At 38.5% G+C, this 20,861-nt stretch overlaps 1 protein-coding gene across 2 annotated transcripts in view; it reads left to right on the top strand.

The window, feature by feature from the left end:
* Positions 1 to 20,861, top strand: part of LOC108705572 (cadherin-18-like) — a 385,765-nt gene that overhangs the window by 286,290 nt on the left and 78,614 nt on the right. For both annotated transcript variants that reach the window (XM_041566239.1, XM_041566240.1), the window contains exon 6: positions 18,721 to 18,902. In XM_041566239.1, coding sequence (XP_041422173.1) covers positions 18,721 to 18,902 — 182 coding nt within the window. The remainder of the gene's footprint in view (positions 1 to 18,720; positions 18,903 to 20,861) is intronic.

Here is a 20,861-nt window from a genome sequence, read left to right as displayed (position 1 = left end):
CCTAGTCACTCTACCATATATATATATATATATATATATATATATATATACATACAATATATTTAATATTGGTCCTCTTTTCACGCTGTAGGAACAACCAGAACTGTGTCTCTCCTCAAAATATCCAGGAGAGACCTGTCTCCTCCAGACATCCAAGGAAGAGACCATATAATACAACTCAAATGATTAGGGATGGGCAAATTTTTTCGTCTCGTTTCGCCGAAAAAATTATGTGTAAAAAAAAAAAAAAGACGAGCGTCAAAAAATTTTCACTGAGCAACAAAATTATTTTGACGCCCATATACTTTAATGGCCATTTGCGACATTTCGCCTGGCAGCGAATTTTTTGCGAAACGAGCACTAGCCGAGCCGAGTACTGAAGTGGATGCAACAGCCTGGCGCTCCTGATATTTGGGAGATTTGAGGCAAAAACTCGCACATCTAAAGCACAATTCTTCTTTTTGGGTCACCGGAAGGTGTAAGAAGATACTAGGGGGCACATTTACTAAGCTCGAGTGAAGGATTCAAAGTAAAAAAACTTTGAATTACGAAGTATTTTGTTGGGTACTTCAACCATCGAATAAGCTACTATGACCTTCGACTATGACTTCGATTTGAACGATTCGAACTAGAAATCGTTCAACTATTCGACCATTCGATAGTTGAAGTACTGTGTCTTTAAAAAAAAATTTGACTACATAGTTTAAATCTACCGAGTAGGGATGTAGCGAACGTCGGAAAAAAAGTTTGCGAACATATTCGCGAACTTGCGTCAAAAATGCGAACGGTTCGCGAACGTCGCGAACCCCATAGACTTCAATGGGAAGGCGAATTTTAAAAGCTAAAAAAGACATTTCTGGCCAGAAAAATGATTTTAAAGTTGTTTAAAGGGTGCAACGACCTGGACAGTGGCATGCCAGAGGGGGATCAAGGGCAAAAATGTTTCTAAAAAATACATTGTTGACACAGCGCTGCGTTTTGTGCTGTAAAGGGCAGAAATCACACTACATTTCTAAACCTGTGTAATAAACTGCTTTAAAACGTCCAGCGTCTACATGTAAAGGTTACAGCCTGTTCACACGCAAAGACGAAACGCGGCGCTTACTGCAACGCAAAAAAACGCAAAGAGCTTTAATGAATGATACCGTCAAGTGAGCAAATAATAGTTGTTAATTACTAGTTGAGCTTGTCACCTCCAGGATGTTCGTCCTGTTGGTGGCAATATTTCTGTAGTGGTGTGTTTAGCAGTCACCGTGCTTGTGCGCACGTGCACGGTCAGGCAGAGGTAATTCAATGTACAGTGGAGTGAACCAAAAAACACTGATTCTGCAGTGTGGGCCCAGTTTTGGTCTACTTTATTGATCACCTGCGGTGACCATAAAAGATGCGATTTTGCCACTGTTGCAGAACCCTGAAAAATTAGGCATGTGTACTTTCCTGAAAAATTATGTTTTTTTTGTCGCAGCCACTGAAGCACAGAGGCCAGAAAAAATATGCCATATAAATGCTAAGAATATAAAATTTTTTTGTCGCAGCCACTGAAGCACAGAGGCCAGAAAAAATATGCCATATAAATGCTGAAAATATAAAAAAAAATTGTCGCAGCCACTGAAGCACAGAGGCCAGAAAAAATATGCCATATAAATGCTGAAAATATTCATTTTTTTTTGTCACAGCCACTGAAGCACAGAGGCCAGAAAAAATATGCCATATAAATGCTGAAAATATTCATTTTTTTTTGTCACAGCCACTGAAGCACAGAGGCCAGAAAAAATATGCCATATAAATGCTGAAAATATTCATTTATTTTTGTCGCAGCCACTGAAGCACAGAGGCCAGAAACAATATGCCATATAAATGCTGAAAATATTCATTTATTTTTGTCGCAGCCACTGAAGCACAGAGGCCAGAAAAAATATGCCATATAAATGCTGAAAATAGTCATTTATTTTTGTCACAGCCACTGAAGCACAGAGGCCAGAAAAAATATGCCATATAAATGCTGAAAATATTCATTTATTTTTGTCGCAGCCACTGAAGCACAGAGGCCAGAAACAATATGCCATATAAATGCTGAAAATATTCATTTATTTTTGTCCCAGCCACTGAAGCACAGAGGCCAGAAAAACTCAGGATTTACCTGGATTCAAATGAAACCAGTAGGGTTTGCACCCTAGTTTGTAACGGTGGCGGAGGGAGGAGGACGCTAAAGGACAGCTGTGTGTGGAGTCATGAGGCGTGCAGAGAAGGACAGCTGCATGGGGAGTCAGAAACTCAGAACAAGTCTTCCGGCGTGCAGTAACCCTCCGAGATCCACCCCTCATTCATTTTAATAAAGGTCAGGTAATCCACACTTTTGTGACCTAGGCGAGTTCTCTTCTCAGTTACAATCCCTCCTGCTGCACTGAAGGTCCTTTCTGAGAGGACACTTGAGGCAGGGCAAGACAAGAGGTTCATGGCAAATTGTGACAGCTCTGGCCACAGATCAAGCCAGGGGTTCATCGCTCCTCAGAGTGTCGATATCTGCAGTTAATGCCAGGTAGTCCGCTACCTGCTGGTCGAGGCGTTCTTTGAGGGTGGATCCAGAAGGGTTCTGGCGCTGCCTTGGACTGAAAAACATTTGCATGTCTGACGTTACAGAGTGGCCAAAGTGCTTTGTCCTTGCAGGTGCGCTCGTGGCAGGATTACTGGCACCTCTGCCCCTGGAATGTTGATGAGTTCCTGAAGTGACATCACCCTTAAAAGCATTGTACAACATGTTTTGCAGGCTGGTTTGTAAATGCAGCATCCTTTCGGACTTGTGGTATGTTGGTAACATTTCTGCCACTTTATGCTTGTACCGAGGGTCTAGTAGCGTTGCGACCCAGTACAGGTCCTTCTCCTTAAGCCTCTTGATACGGGGGTCCTTCAACAGGCATGACAGCATGAAAGACCCCATTCTCACAAGGTTGGATGCAGAGGTATCCATCTCCGCTTCCTCGTTATCAAGGACTGCATCATCCACGGTCTCCTCCCCCCAGCCACGTACAAGACCAGGGGTCCCCAAAAGGTCACCACCAGCCCCCTGGGAAGCCTGCTCCTGTTGGTCCTCCTCCTCCACAAAGCCACCTTCCTCCTCTGACTCCACTTCTGACACCTCTCCCTGCGTTGCAGCAGGTGCCTGGGTTCGTTCTGGTGATTCCGACCAGAAATCGTGTGCTTCCTGCTCCTCGTCACGCTGGTCTACAGCCTCATCTGTCACTCGTCGCACGGCACGCTCCAGGAAGAAAGCAAAGGGTATTAGGTCGCTGATGGTGCCTTCGGTGCGACTGACCATATTTGTAACCTCTTCAAAAGGGCGCATGAGCCTGCAGGCATCGCGCATAAGCACCCAGTAACGGGGGAAAAAAATCCCTAGCTCTGCAGATCCAGTCCTACCACCCAGTTCAAACAGGTATTCGTTGACGGCTCTTTGTTGTTGCAGCAGACGTTCCAACATGAGGAGTGTTGAATTCCAGCGAGTCTGGCTGTCGCAAATCAAATGCCTGACTGGCATGTTGTACCGCTGCTGAATGTCAGCAAGGCATGCCATGGCTGTGTATGAACGTCTGAAATGGGCCGACACCTTCCTGGACTGCCTGAGAACGTCCTGGAATCCTGGGTACTTCGAGACAAAACGTTGGACTATTAAATTCAGAACATGTGCCATGCAGGGCACATGTGTTAAATTGCCCAGTCTCAGTGCTGCCAACAGATTGCTTCCATTGTCACACACCACTTTTCCGATCTTCAGTTGGTGTGGGGTCAGCCACCGATCGGCCTGTGACTGCAGAGATGACAGGAGTACAGATCCGGTATGGTTTCTGCTTTCCAGGCACGTCATCCCCAAGACAGCATGACAACGGCGTACCTGGCACGTCGAATAGCCTAGGGGGAGCTGGGGGTGCACAGGTGTGGAGGAGGAGGACCCAGCAGCAGAGGAGGAAGAAGATGAAGAAGACGAGGTAGAGAGCGAAGGAGGAGTAGAGGTGGTGGCAGAACCGCGTGCAATCCGTGGCGGTGACACCAACTCCACTGTCGTTGTTGAGCCACACATTCCCTGCTTCCCAGCCATTACCAAGTTCACCCAGTGGGCAGTGTAGGTGACATACCTGCCCTGACCATGCTTGGAGGACCATGCGTCAGTAGTCATATGGACCTTTGGCCCAACACTAAGTGACAGAGATGCGGTGACTTGGCTCTGCACATGGTGGTACAGGTGTGGTATTCCCTTTTTTGAAAAAAAATTGCGGCTGGGTACCTTCCACTGCGGTGTCCCAATTGCTACAAATTTGCGGAAGGCCTCAGAGTCCACCAGCTGGTATGGTAAAAGCTGGTGGGCTAAGAGTGCAGACAAGCCAGCTGTCAGACGCCGGGCAAGGGGGTGACTCGCAGACATTGGCTTCTTACGCTCAAACATGGCCCTCACAGAAACTTGGCTGGGGGCAGATGACTGGGAATGGGAACTGGTGGTCAAGGTGGAAGGCGGAGTGGAGGGTGGTTCAGACGGGTCAAGGACAGCAGAGGTAGAGCAGTAAGATGCTGGACCAGAAGTAGGGTGGCTTTTAGTTTGTCTGTTGCCTTTGAGGTGTTGCTCCCAAAGTGCTTTGTGCTTGCCGTTCATGTGCCTTCGCATAGAAGTTGTACCTATGTGGCTGTTGGGCTTCCCAAGACTCAGTTTCTGACTGCACTCATTGCAAATTACAACGCTTTTGTCAGAGGCACACACATTAAAAAAATCCCACACTGCTGACCTTTTTGAAGCTGGCAATCTGGCGGTAACAGTAGAAGTTGGCGGCGTTGGCGGCAATGGCGGGTGCGTTGGCCGGCTGACCACAGGTGCCGATACATGTTGTTGCCCTACTGTTCCCTGCAAGCTGTCCTCCCTGCTTCTTCTAAGTCTTATTCTCCTCCTGCCTCTCTGACTCTCCGTCTCTCCATCTGAACTATCCTCCTCTTGCTCTCTTCTACTGGGCACCCACAAAACATCAATCTCCTCATTATCATTCTCCTCAGATGCATCAATTTCTTCTAACAGCTCACAGAAGGAAGCAGCAGCGGGGACCTCCTCATCACTCATTATGTCCATCTCTGTTGTGTTCTCTGCCAGAATTAAATCTGGTGTAACGTCCTCATCTCCTTCATCTTCTTCTGCCAATAATGGTTGCGCATCACTCAGTTCAAGAAACTCATGTGAAAATAACTCCTCTGACTCCAGTGAAGAAGGGGCGCCGGTGGTGGAGGAAGTGTTACGTGGGGTGCCCATAGCAGTGGAGGATGAGGATGTTGTGGTAAAGTTAGAAACGGTAGAGGATGGGGTGTGCTGTGTAAGCCAGTCAACTACCTCTTCAGCATTTTGGGAGTTCAGGGTCATTGCCTTTTTAAAACTGGGCAATTTCCTAGGGCCACAGGATAGCATAGCAGCACTGCCCCTAGTGCCTCTGCGTGGCGGCCTGCCTTTGCCTGGCATTATTTTTAAAACAACAACAACAACTCAGGTGGTGTTTCTGGAGACGGTATTATTATTGATATTTAGACAGATTGTGAAAAAGCTCACACAGCTAGATGGCAGTTGTTTGAAAATGAAGAACACACTGGGCAAACAAATTGAAACAATGCCTGCAAGGTCAACGTATACACTACAGCAGTGGATACGGAATATATTATTGCTGCTTGAAAAACGTCACTCAGGTGGTGTTTCTGGAGACGGTATTATTATTGATATTAAACAGAATGTGAAAAAGCTCACACAGCTAGATGGCTGTTGTTTGAAAATGAAGAACACACTGGACAAACAAATTGAAACAATGCCTGCAAGGTCAACGTATACACTACTACAGCAGTGGATACGGAATATATTATTGCTGCTTGAAAAACGTCACTCAGGTGGTGTTTCTGGAGACGGTATTATTATTGATATTTAGACAGAATGTGAAAAAGCTCACACAGCTAGATGGCCGTTGTTTGAAAATGAAGAACACACTGGGCAAACAAATTGAAACAATGCCTGCAAGGTCAACGTATACACTACTACAGCAGTGGATACGGAATATATTATTGCTGCTTGAAAAACGTCACTCAGGTGGTGTTTCTGGAGACGGTATTATTATTGATATTTAGACAGAATGTGAAAAAGCTCACACAGCTAGATGGCCGTTGTTTGAAAATGAAGAACACACTGGGCAAGCAAATTGAAACAATGCCTGCAAGGTCAACGTATACACTACTACAGCAGTGGATACGGAATATATTATTGCTGCTTGAAAAACGTCACTCAGGTGGTGTTTCTGGAGACGGTATTATTATTGATATTTAGACAGAATCTGAAAAAGCTCACACAGCTAGATGGCCGTTGTTTGAAAATGAAGAACACACTGGGCAAACAATGCCTACAAGGTCAACGTATACACTACTACAGCAGTGGATACGGAATATATTATTGCTGCTTGAAAAACGTCACTCAGCTGGTGTTTCTGGAGACGGTATTATTATTGATATTTAGACAGAATGTGAAAAAGCTCACACAGCTAGATGGCCGTTGTTTGAAAATGAAGAACACACTGGGCAAACAAATTGAAACAATGCCTGCAAGGTCAACGTATACACTACTACAGCAGTGGATACGGAATATATTATTGCTGCTTGAAAAACGTCACTCAGGTGGTGTTTCTGGAGACGGTATTATTATTGATATTTAGACAGAATGTGAAAAAGCTCACACAGCTAGATGGCCGTTGTTTGAAAATGAAGAACACACTGGGCAAACAAATTGAAACAATGCCTGCAAGGTCAACGTATACACTACTACAGCAGTGGATACGGAATATATTATTGCTGCTTGAAAAACGTCACTCAGGTGGTGTTTCTGGAGACGGTATTATTATTGATATTTAGACAGAATGTGAAAAAGCTCACACAGCTAGATGGCCGTTGTTTGAAAATGAAGAACACACTGGGCAAACAATGCCTACAAGGTCAACGTATACACTACTACAGCAGTGGATACGGAATATATTATTGCTGCTTGAAAAACGTCACTCAGGTGGTGTTTCTGGAGACGGTATTATTATTGATATTTAGACAGAATCTGAAAAAGCTCACACAGCTAGATGGCCGTTGTTTGAAAATGAAGAACACACTGGGCAAACAAATTGAAACAATGCCTGCAAGGTCAATGTATACACTACTACAGCAGTGGATACGGAATATATTATTGCTGCTTGAAAAACGTCACTCAGGTGGTGTTTCTGGAGACGGTATTATTATTGATATTTAGACAGAATGTGAAAAAGCTCACACAGCTAGATGGCCGTTGTTTGAAAATGAAGAACACACTGGGCAAACAATGCCTACAAGGTCAACGTATACACTACTACAGCAGTGGATACGGAATATATTATTGCTGCTTGAAAAACGTCACTCAGGTGGTGGTTCTGGAGACGGTATTATTATTGATATTTAGACAGAATGTGAAAAAGCTCACACAGCTAGATGGCATTTGTTTGAAGAACACACTGGGCAAATAATGCCTGCAAGTGCACTACTATTGGTGCACTACTATGAAGAACAGCAAACAGCACTGTACACGTTAAAGAACAGTAAGATAAGTAAAATAAAAAAAAAAATTATATGTATATTAAAAAAAAAAAAAAATTCTCGGGTTGGTGCTGCTGAACTACTAGGAGCAGCACAGTAGCACACCAGTCCCACTCCCCAACACTGCTAGACTAATAGCACTGGGCTCTTATAGTAGCAACTAGCAAAGTAAAAAAACAAAAAAGAAAATAAAAGCAGTCCTTACAAGGACTATTGGGTTATTACAGCAGTCAGCAGATGAGATCAGAAGAGATCAGTGCCCACAGCAGGCAGCTACATACAGAGCACTGCAGTAGAAGGTAGATTACTAGCCAGCAAAGCTACCTAACCTAAAATGTCCCTCAAATCCCTGCAGACTTCTGTCCCTCCAATACAGAGCAGTATCAAGTAGATTACTAGCCAGCAAACTTACTATCAACTGTCCCTCAAATCAGTGAAATCACTAACAGCTCTCTCCCTACACTAGCTCTTCCAAGCACACATAGGCAGAATGAAAAAACGCTGCAGAATGAAAAAACGCTGCAGGGCTTCAGTTTATATATGGAAGGGGAGTGGTCCAGAGGGTGTGGGGGTGGTCCAGGAGGGAGAGCTTCCTGATTGGCTGCCATGTATCTGCTGGTCTGGGGTGAGAGGTCAAAAAAAAGCGCCAGGTAAGGCGAACCCAAAATGGCGAACGTCGCGCGACGTTCGCGAACATTCGGCAAGCGCGAACAGTTGATGTTCGCGCGAACAAGTTCGCCGGCGAACAGTCCGCGACATCCCTACTACCGAGGTACAATGTTAGCCTATGGGGACCTTCCCCATCACTTTTCTAAGGTTTTTTTGATCGAAGAAAAATCCTTCGATCGATTGATTACGATCCTTCGAATCGTTTGATCGAATGATTTTTACTTCGATTGATCGTAGTATTTGTGGTAAATCCTTCTAATTCGATATTCAAATTCAAAGGTTTATTAACCCTCGATATTCGACCCTTAGTAAATGTGCCCCCAAGTGCCATAAAAATCCGGTAAAAATGTATGTGTGTAAACGGGACCACTGCACATAGTGCGGCCTGGAAGGATGGCTAAACCAGGTGCTAGAGTGAAGAAGGTTGAAAAAGTGTCCAGACCAGAAAAGCAAAGACACCCGGTCCCAACAAACTCAGAGACGGGAGAAAACAAGGAGACATCATGGATTAGAGCAGTGAAGGGTGTAATAATAATAATACCGTGGGCCACTACACCTAAAACACAATCTAACTGCACAACCTGAATCTGGCACGTACTGAGCAAATAATTGCGGGTCAAGTTGGCTGGATTAAATGTTATTAAAGGCTATAACAAGGACTGTAATATCTACAAAAGGAGGGTGGTGGAGCCCAGTACAGTACCAAATGCTGTCTTAAATTAATCTCTGTTTGCTCCTATGAAAGTGGATCCCTTTATATAAATAAGGATGGGAAAACTTGGTAAACTAAAAGAATTCCTGAGAGAAGATCTAAAGAGTGCAAAATTGGCAGAATCACATCTTTTATTAAAAAGAAATTTTGTAACCCCAGAGTTGGAAAATTCTTTACAAGGGGCTGAATCAAAGCTGGGACAGACTCTAGAACATGCCTCAGAATCAGATGGAGATTCAACCATTTCAGAACACAGCACCCTTAACTATTTGAAATCTCTGCTGACTAAACAAGACCTCATTGACATAGTGGGCCAAATCAAAACAACACTGAAAGAGGAAATAGCAAATGTCAAAGCAGAAATTACTTCACTGCATACACGGACAGCAGAGATTGAGAATAGAAATGGAGCTATTGAAACAACTATGGAATCTCTAATGGAGGTGATCACTTTTCAATCTACAACTATTCAGTCTTTAACGAGAAGACTAGATGATTTGGACAACAGAGGAAGTAGATGCAATTTAAGACGTAGGGGGGTTGCCTGAAACAATTTAACCCACAGCATTACGACAAGTAACAACTAAAATATTCAATACGGTATTAAACCAACCAACAGATGAAGTGATTGGGATTGAAAGAATACACAGGGCATCAAGACCAAAAAGTCTGCCTACAGAGAGACCAAGAGATGTCATCTGTTGTTTATCAATCTGATGATAGCTCGAAAGATGCCCTCACTAAAGTATGAAAATGTTGATATACTCATCTCCTTAAACCCCTGACAGATGCACTTAAAGAGAAAAAGATTCTATTTCGATGGGGATTCCCACTATCCATACAATGCACCATAGATGGGAAATTAGATTCATTAGCAACTCCAGAAGAAATCCCAAATTTCTAAAAAATATGTGGATTACCTGATCTAATCATCTCTGATTGGATCAAATTTGTTGGATCTCCTTCAATAATTGCTTTACCAAGTAAAGAATCATGGCAAGAAGTGCAAACGCCAAAAGGAACGCGCAAGAAATATAAACAAACACCCTAAAAAGCAACAAAAGCATTGGACCTGTCAGATGATGGTTGACTTTTATCCCTATTTATATTACAGCTGTGATAAGTATTGTTACTTTTCCTGTATTTAGTATTTATTATGCTAATAATATTTGATCCATGTTTGCGTAATTGTTATGTCTGACCAAATGTGGGAGCAGCAGGAGTGCTCCTGGTCCTCGATTACCAAACCCCCCATACGATAAGGGCGAAACAGGAAGAATCCTGAAAACATAATATTCCAACCAGCCAACAGGCTGTAGGCCCAAAAATACCAAAGGTGGTACAAGTGTTTCCAAACATGGTTATATGGTTTGTATGTTTAAAGAGAATCAGTTTCAATGTTTTGTTTTTTTTCCTTTTTTTTTTTTTATCTTTTTTCTTTTGGTTTTATACTTGGAGGCACTTATATAGGTGGTCAGCTCAATTGTTCATGTTACCACATGTTGTGCAATGATGCACAATATTATTTCCCTGAATGTAAATGGAATGAATGTCCCAGAAAAAAGACGGCAATTGGTTTCCATTATGCGAAAAAATAGAGGTGATATTTTACTAATTCAAGAAACACATTTCAGAAAAGAACCATGTTTGTATGGAGAAGTTGAGAACTTATTCTAAATGATATTTTAGTAATCATCCGAATAAAAAAGTTTGTGGTGTAGGCATTGCTTTTAGGAAAAATATTGACTTCCAACTAACTGATTCCCTAATATACCCTGAGGGGAGATTTATTTTGCTAAAAAGCCTGATACATCACACTAGGTGCATAGTTGGCAGTATCTACTTTACCTAAAACTAAACAAACTCAATATCTGTCCCTTCTAACACAACAAATTAAGGCATTTAGTGAAGGGCTTATGATTCTAGGTGTTCTAGGGAACAAAAGGTACCTCAAGTATTCCCCAAACCAAAATAAAAATGGCATTGAAAAATATACAATCTCTCCGAATCATAGACACTTGGAGATTTTTTAAATCCCTCCTCTAGGCAATTCACCCATTATTCAGCTCTGCAAAATAGTTATGCTAGATTGGATTAAATTTTCATATCGCAACACAATTTACAAAGGCTCAAAGTAGCCTCCATTGATAACATATACTGGTCCGATCATGCAGCGATTTCAATCCAGGTTAATTTCCCACATAGGCCGGGTGGGTCATCTCAGTGGAGGCTTAATGTTAGTTTACTAGATGATTTGGATTGTGGAGCAGATTTGAATAAAACAATAGCAGTCTACTTGCAATTGCAAACTATAACAGCAGATAATTCATCTGACCTTGCTAAATGGCAAGCTTTAAAATGTGTAACTAGAGGGGTTCCTATAAAGCATGGATCTAGGATTAAAAAAAAGGCAAAGAAAAGATGGAAAAGTTATTGAATCAAATCAATTCATTAGAAACCAAACATCAGACTAAACCAGATGAAAATACCTTATCTGAATTGATAGAGAGGGAGAGAGAATTAAAAACATTAATACATAATCAGGAAAACTTATGGCAAATAGTAACATAGTAAGTTAGGTTGAAAAAAGACACACGTCCATCAAGTTCAACCTGTTTTACTTTTTTTAACCTGCCTATCTGCCAGTTGATCCAAAGGAAGGCTAAATGAAGCCTCTCCAATTTGCCTCAGAGGGGGAAAAAATTTCTTCCTGACTCCAAAATGGCAATCGAACTAGTCCCTGGATCAACTTGTACTGTGAACTATCTTCCATAACCCTGTATTCCTTCACTTCCTAAAAAGCCATCCAACCCCTTCTTAAAGCTATCTAATGTATCAGCTCTCACTGTAAAAAACCCCTTCCGAATATTTAGGCGGAACCTCTTTTCTTCTAATCGGAATGGGTGACCTTGTGTCAGCTGGAGAGACCTACTGGTAAATAAAGCATTAGAGAGATTGTTATATGATCCCCTTATATATTTATACATAGTTATCATATCACCCCTTAAACGCCTCTTCTCCAGCGTGAACATTCCCAATTTGGCCAGTCTTTCCTCATAGCTAAGATTTTCCATACTTTTTACCAGCTCAGTTACCCTTCTCTGCACCCTCTCTAATACAATAATGTCCTGTTTGGGTGATGGAGATCAAAACTGTATGGAATATTCTAGATGGGGCCTTACCAGTGCTCTATACAGTGGAAGAATGACCCCCTCCTCCCGTGAATCTATGCCCCTTTTAATACAGCTCAAGACCTTATTTGCTCTTGATGCTGCTGACTAGCATTGCTTGCCACAGCCAAGTTTATCATCTACAAGGACTCCAAGGTCCTATTCCATAATGGATTTGCCTAGGTCAGATCAGTACTGTATGTACATAAAATCAAAAATCATAAGGGGGATATAAAAGTAATCCCACAACATTTAGCTGAAATATTTCAGCAGTATTACGATTCACTATATAATATTTCACCAAATAAGAATTCTGCTGATATTTCAAAAGAAGAAACAATATTCCATTGGATACAGAGTTCTTGATGGCACATACAGTATAACAGTTACACCTAAAGAGGGTAAAGATCCAGCAGCGTGTAATAGCTACATGCCAATTTCCCTATTGAATATATATCTTAAACTATTCACAAAATTACTGGAACTTAGATTACAACCCCTCTTGCCAATATGGATTCATAGAGATCAAGTTGGTTTCGTGCAGGGATGTGAAGGGAGAGAAAATACTATGAAAATTCTTAATATAATTGTTTGGATGAGGAAGCTTAGAAGGCCTTCTCTGCTTCTTTCTACAGATGCAGAGAAGGCCTTTAACAGAGTAGATTGGACATTTCTAGATTTAACGCTAGATAGTATTGGTATTGGAGCGGGTTTTAAAGGTAAGATCATGGGCTTATATACACAACCAGCAGCGAAAGGTAAAGTTTTTATTTCTTTTTATTATTTCATTTTCATATTGCAGTTTTGATGGTGAACACAATTAACCGGGATAAAACGTTTATTATGATGTTCAGATCAATATTGTCAAAAAGTACATGTAAAATATGTGACTTAATGCAACTGTTTCAATAAAAAATTAGTTGACATACCAAAAAAAAATGATTCCTGTACATTTTCATGCCAGACAGATGTGTTTTCTAAACACACCTTCACAATATATACTGTATATATATATATATATATATATATATATATATATATATATATATATATATATATATATATATATATATATATATATATATATATATATATATATATATATATAGGTCGACCTGTTTTAATGTAACTTAATAAACATCATATGTTTTAAGTAAATCCCAGTGTGCACTCATGCCTTCCTGATCTCTTATGCTTTTGCTTATATGAGTGGCACCTGGGTGTCATGCAGATTCCAGTGGACTGCGGATTACCAAGGATTATATATATATGGTACTCCATTATGCATATCTTGTATTATAGATGTATGCTGTCAATCATTATAAAACATAGTTTGCTCAATATTCCTGTAATTATATTGATATATGTTGAATTAATAACAAACAGTGCACCGCATTTATTTTCTTACAGGTGCTAACATACCTTAATGAGATCGTTTACTTGCTGACAGGATAAAAAATGCCTTGAGTAATGCAAAAAAAGTGATTTGGTACTCCATTTTACCAGCAAATTAGTCCCTTTGTGGCCAATTGTTTCATGAATATATGACTTTTAATGCATTAGATATAATTTATTTGAACATTATTGACTTAACAATGTTCCAGGTACATGCTATCATATTGTGAAAAAAACACAAACCTATACTGAAGCATAATCTTTGGAACATTGAATAATCAAGATTTTTTAAAGAATAAAACCATGAAAAATGTCCAGAAAAAAATTTGGCAAGTAAAAGTAAACAGCTTTAATTATATATTTATTTCCCAAATCATTCGTTTTTTAGTCTAATTGAAAATGAATGGAACAATGTGATCCTCGCTGAGAAAAAATGTGCACAGGAATATTCTGGAACATTTTTTTCTTGAATAAGCTAGCAATCAAGAAAAAAAGTTGCATTAGATTTGTTGCTAGTTTTTTTTGGCACTCAAAAATTAGTAAATAGGCCTCTATGTATGTAAGTTAGAAAATAGCTCCTATCTGTGTGCAACCTGAAAATAGTTGATGCATCTGATGCACATAAAGCGTATAGTATATGCATTAATTTTTTGCAGAATAAGGGAGTTAACGTATAAATGTAGTGTGTTTCATGTGCATATTTTACAGACATGTTTTAATACTAATACATTTACTTTGTAGACATCTACCCATGAATATACTTGCACTGATTCTAGGAATCTCAGCATGGACATATTATCTTGCTGAGAATTTGAAAAGTACCACTGCAAGCTGGAGTCTGTTACTTTCCTCATTGCATACTATAGATTGTTGGCAAAACCATAACTGGCAGTAGACAGCTTTAGGAAAAAAACCTAATTGAAAATTAAAATATTGGAGGGATGGTATTTTTTTTCCACAAAGGTGGCTGGACAGCTCCAATGTAAAGTCGATAATGAATCCTTAGTGGAGGCAACACAATTATATTGGGTTTAATTAATATTTAAAATATTTTGTATTAGCCTAATGGTATGGTGATCTAAATAACAGAAAGATCCATTATCCAGAAAACCCCAGTCCTGAGCATTCTGAATAACAGTTCCTGTAAAATGTTAGGTAGGCAACTAAAGCATTTAGTTTAAAATTCCTTTTTTTCCATACTTTTTTTTGTAAAAAAAAAAAAGTGTATTGTGTCTCTTCATAAGCTCATTTGTTTTCATTGTGTCGAGGCGCTAACCTGATGTACTATATTTTCAAATAATGGAGCTGGTTTCTATTCAGCACTCAATGCAGCAGTCCATTTAATAGATTCAGGCACAGTGGTGCCAAATGATTTACATCTCATCTAGAGGAGCAATTCTGGTCCACATCTCACGAATACTTTAAGGCTTAAAGTTAATACTGTGATTGCAATTCATGGCAAGTCCCAGTTGGTATCAGTGATGATCTGGCTATGGAATAGGAGTTTTCAAGAAATACATCAAAATAAAAATATTACATAATGGCAGTTTTTCATTTTCTTTTTAAGAAATGAAGCAAATTGAATTGGTACCTGAAGCCAACAGTAAATGGTAAAGTATAGTATTACTTACAGTACATAAATTTCTAGCCAATACAGTAAACACATAAATTACAGAAAGTGGTTGTTGTTTGAAGGTTGAAATAAAACATTTATTCATAAAATAGATGAAAAATATTACATTGGTCAAAATTGTGCATTAATAAACCAGTTTTATCTTTAGCATAAAAAAATCTATTAATAAATCAGGTGTTGTTTTCAAACAAATGAGTTAATGCTATCTGCTGATTGTTATGGGTTACTAGACAAGTAGCAAAATTAGGCTGATGGCAGATGGGACATTTTGTTGCCTATGCTTAATCTCCTCTAGCACTAGGCAATAGTTTTATTCTACCACCCACAGTTTACATATGTCCCCTTAGGAATATACTGTAACTTCAGCTCAGTGATAGCTATAAGTGCAAAGTTCAACATTAAAAAAAGCGATTAAAAAATACAAAGCACATTGCTCTGGAGCACGCCCCTTGAGCTCCTTCCTTTCACTTCCTAAATGATGCACAGAAAGAATGTACCAGGAAGTAGGGATGAGCAAAATATTTTCCTTCAAAAAAACACCCAAAGTAATCAATAATCAGTAATCAATGTAGTAAAAATAAGTTGGGTGAAAAAAGGCCCATTGACTTCAGTGCTATTGGAAATTTATTTTGCCAATTTACAAATTTTCTGAAAACAGAAATGGGTTCAGATTTGCCCACCACTAGGAGCTCTGGCAGGCAGAACCATTGCTGCATACAGGTAGATGACTTCATTCCAGAAGGGCAAAGTGTAGTGCCTGTCAATGACAGGTTCAGATGCCAGGGAAATAGCGAATTAATTATTTGCACTTGGAGCCTTCCCCCCCAACCGATAATATAATATAAATTAAATAGGTTATCTACTTCTCAAAACGTATGGATTGTATTTTTGTATTGTAATTTTGCACTTATTTGTTTCTGAAATAACTCATTTGTTGAGAAATATGTCATACAAACATACCTCTATAAAATTAAAATGTATATAAACCCTGTGTCAAACAGTTACACTGTGCCCCTAATGCATTTGGCCCAAAGATTAAAGGGACACATACTGTACTGACTCATGAAAGGATTTAACATTACTTAGTTATCTTTTCTGTGCATCTTTGCAGATTATGTATTTTTTGAGTATTTTCTTCTATAGGTGTTCTTCATTGCTAATATCCTGATTGATCAGGAAAGAATGACACACATTTATTTTAATGATGCAGGAAGTGTCTCCTGATGTGTTTCTGCTCACTTCTATCACTCAATATGATAGCAATGTAACAAACATACCCATACACGGGCTGATAAAAGCTGCTGACAGACAATGTCAGAAGCTTACTGGCTTAGGGCCCAGTGATCAGATCAGCTTGATATCGCCCACCTCAAGGTAAAGAATATTGCATTATGGTTAAAATACATGGCAATTAGTATCTGTAATTGCATTTTGCACATTGCACTTGTGGTAGTGAATGACTTCTTTCTTTCACTTCTTTTTCCTATATAAGTTATATTTAATACTCATTAATTTGAATCTATCAATTGGAAATACGTCAGACAAAAGGACCAGAGGCGTTGCAATTACCTTTTGCATAATTCAAGAAATAAAGACCAAATGTAAGCAAAAGTGCTGTCTTTTATGAGTTTACAGGGCTGCTTCTGTAATAAGACAAGGTGAAAACCTTGCCTAAGGCAGCACTTTAGCAAAATAATTTTCAGGCCACACACAAACATACAATTACACAAAAAAAGCTTCTGAAAACTAATAAATCACTTTTCAAGAACAGCAAAACAGCAGCACTGCACTACCTGCTACATGACAATTCCCCAAAATCCTGTTCTAAACTATACGGAAAATAGATGTTAATGTATTAATAAACATATCTTAAAAATAGATGTTTATAAGCTAATTAACATATCTTAAAAAAGTATGTCAAGGTATTAATGAATGTGTCTTAAAAAATAGAACATTAACTTTACATTGTCATATAATAATACAGTATATAGCATGACAGCATGCTGGCAACTTGCCAAGACCTGTATGATGTATCAAAATGCTTGCAGGTGTTAGAGTGGCTTAAAGTATAATGACAAAAGACATGGGTAACTAATATGTCCTTTAGATTTACTAAGAAGTCATTCCTCCCTATGCATCAAGAAAATTTCTTTGGCCATTTTGCCATAACAAGAGGTTATTCCTGGAGCATCATTTGGAGCCCTGTGGTATGTCCCAAACAGCACAGAAAAAACAAATGTTAGCCTTGGTAGGGAACATCTTAATAACACTAAAAGGTTCAAAGCTGCTGGGAAACAAAGGAATCCACATAGAGCAATATTAAAAAGGTGCAGATAGGCTAGTTAGATGAGTCGCGAGAAGTGCCCAATGAACTGATGACAGCTGATATTAAGTTGTATAACAATTTGAAATCTAAATGTAATGAACAATACCAATCCCCTTATAGAAATAGGAACACTTTTGTTTTTTTCCAGATCTGTATTAGATTTCATCCTCTGCATAGGAAAAAATTTTGGTGGTGTAGGAAGGGTATGATAACATCAGAATAATGTAAGTTGGAACTCTAACGTAAGTTGTGAACTCTAACAAAGGGTGACAATGTTTACTTTATGGGTCCAGAATATAAGTACAGGTATGGGATCCGTTATCCAGAAACCCATTATCCAATATGCTCAGAATTACTGAATACCCGTCTCCCATAGACTATATACTAGATTATTTCCAAATAATTCTAATTTTTAAAAATGATTTCCTTTTTCTCTGCAATAATAAAACAGTACCTTGTACTTGATCCAGGCTAAGGTATAATTAATCCTTATTGGAATCAAAACCATCCTATTGGGTTTATTTAATGTTTACATGATTTTTACATGATTTTCTAGAACACTTAAGGTATAAATATCCAAATTATGGAAAGATCCAAGCATTCTGCATAACAGGTACTATACCTGTATGACCATTGGGGTTGCAGCTAAATTGGCTTTAAAATGCAGTTGATCTGCTTACTAGGCAGGTATCTATTTAGGCTACTGTATCTATGAATATAAAACATATTCAATGCTCAAATTATTTTGAACTAAAATCTTTCAATGATATATATATATATATATATATATATATATATATATATATATATATATATATATATATATATATATATATATATATATATATATATATATATATATCCAAGAAATGAGGTGCACACTGGGAACATTTACAGGAGTAAAAAAAAAAATCTAAATTTTATTTAATATATGTTTAAAAGCAGGTCAACGTTTCTGTCATTTCCTAAGACCTTTATCAAGACCAATAATACCTATTAAAACATCATGCAAATAAGTAAAACCAACAGCTCTCACCCAATCCCGTGCCCCCCTATAGGACATGTGACGAAAAGTGAACCACATCAAAAAATGGAAGAAACACAATCAACCTCATCAGCAGTGATATCCACTACTGCTATGTATCAGAAACATATGTGAAACAGATAACATATATATATATATATATTGATTTTTCTACAGAACATTATCAGCTGTACGTTCCTGAATCAGCACAAGTTGGCTCTGCAGTTGGCAAGATCAAAGCAAATGATGCAGACACAGGATTGAATTCTGACATCAGGTACTCAATTACCAATGGAGATGGGGTTTTCTCAATATCTACTGATAAAGAAACAAGAGAAGGAATCTTAATGCTTAAAAAAGTAAGCATTATTTTCTGTTTGGTTTCTTCTATGTTGTTATGTTTGCTTTTATTTAATTTGTTTTACTACTTCAGTTGCATGAATTTATCTTTTTTATCATCACCAACACCTTAAAAACATCTTAGAGCTGTCATTTGTGTATTTGGAGGATGAGGGCAGATTGCAAGGGCTTGCAATAGCTGACAAACTTGTAAAACCCTTCTATTTGAATTAATTAATTATGTTTAGAATCTGAAATATGTTTGTCATTTGACAAAACATGATTTAAAATAGTTTAAACAATCAGCCTCTATCACTGATTGTTTTTTTAATCTTGCTACATTTAATATGTGTGTTTATTAATGCAGCCTTGGCACATAAAATTACATATATCAGCTATTTATCAAGTAGAATTTATAGCAGTATTGTATGTTTAGAATATTTAACTAGTTTTGCAGTGGTAATTTAAGCATTGCTTTGATCCTGGCAATTGTCTCCCACTGAAAACAAATTCATGTTTTTATAATATTGAAGTCTTCAACAGCAGTATGGAAAAAGTACAATAAACAATAAACATATGTATTAAATCAAAATAAATTTGTTCTGATCTCCTAGAGGTATGTGGCAAAATGCACTGTGAACAAGATGAGTCATTATGTCCATGTCATTAAATGCTAATTAATTGGCAAGCCTAATAAATCACACAAATAAGACAATAAATATCGCTCGCATAATTAAACTTACTGTATATTTATTTGCTTAAGTAAGCCAATAAGAGTAAAAAAATTATTTGGGAATAATTTACTGTATTTAGATTTAGATAAACACCTATGGGATTATAAAAAAATCTATGTTTTAGTAAATACCTTCCAAGTTAAATATTTAGTAAATATTTTTTTTTAAATGTAAAAAATTATAATTTAGTATGCTGTAATATTTAAACAGATATAGCTATCTATGTCTTCAACACCCATTTTTTTACTTAAAAAACCTTTTTCATCAGAAGATAAGGAAAGGTGGGCTCCTGCAGCAAAGGCATGATTACATAGTGCCGAGAGACTGGCGAATTGCTAATGTGGTGCCTCTATTCAAAAAAGGATCCCGTTCTCAGCCTCAAAACTATAGGCCAGTTAGTCTGACATCAGTATTAGGAAAGCTTTTTGAAGGGTTAATAAAGGATAAGATACTGGACTTCATAGCAAATCATAATACTATGAGTTTGTGCCAGCATGGTTTTATGCGTAATAGATCTTGCCAGACTAACTTAATTTCTTTTTACGAGAATGTAAGTAGAGACCTCGATTCTGGGATGGCAGTGGATGTGATTTACTTAGACTTTGCTAAAGCATTTGATACAGTGCCACACAAAAGGTTACTGGTTAAATTAAGGAATGTTGGCCTGGAACATAGTATTTGTACCTGGATAGAGAACTGGCTAAAAGATAGACTACAAAGAGTGGTGGTAAATGGAACATTTTCTAATTGGACCAGTGTTGTTAGTGGAGTACCGCAGGGCTCTGTACTAGGTCCCTTGCTTTTCAACTTGTTTATTAATGACCTGGAGGTGGGCATTGAAAGTACTGTTTCTATTTTTGCAGATGATACTAAATTGTGCAGAACTATAGGTTCCGTGCAGGATGCTGCCACTTTGCAAAGTGATCTGTCTAAACTGGAAAACTGGGCAGCAAACTGGAAAATGAGGTTCAATGTTGTTAAATGCAAGGTTATGCACTTTGGCAAAAATAATATAAATGCAAGTTATACACTAAATGGCAATGTGTTGGGAGTTTCCTTAAATGAAAAGGATCTAGGGGTCTTTGTAGATAACACGTTGTCTAATTCTGGGCAGTGTCATTCTGTGACTACTAAAGCAAATAAAGTTCTGTCTTGCATAAAAAAGGGCATTAACTCAAGGGATGAAAACATAATTATGCCTCTTTATAGGTCCCTGGTAAGGCCTCATCTGGAGTATGCAGTTCA

Source organism: Xenopus laevis, chromosome 6L, assembly GCF_017654675.1.
Source record: "Xenopus laevis strain J_2021 chromosome 6L, Xenopus_laevis_v10.1, whole genome shotgun sequence".
Classification (NCBI taxonomy): Eukaryota; Metazoa; Chordata; class Amphibia; order Anura; family Pipidae; genus Xenopus; species Xenopus laevis.
Note: the sequence above shows the minus strand (reverse complement) of the source record. Positions and strands in the feature narration are given on the sequence as shown.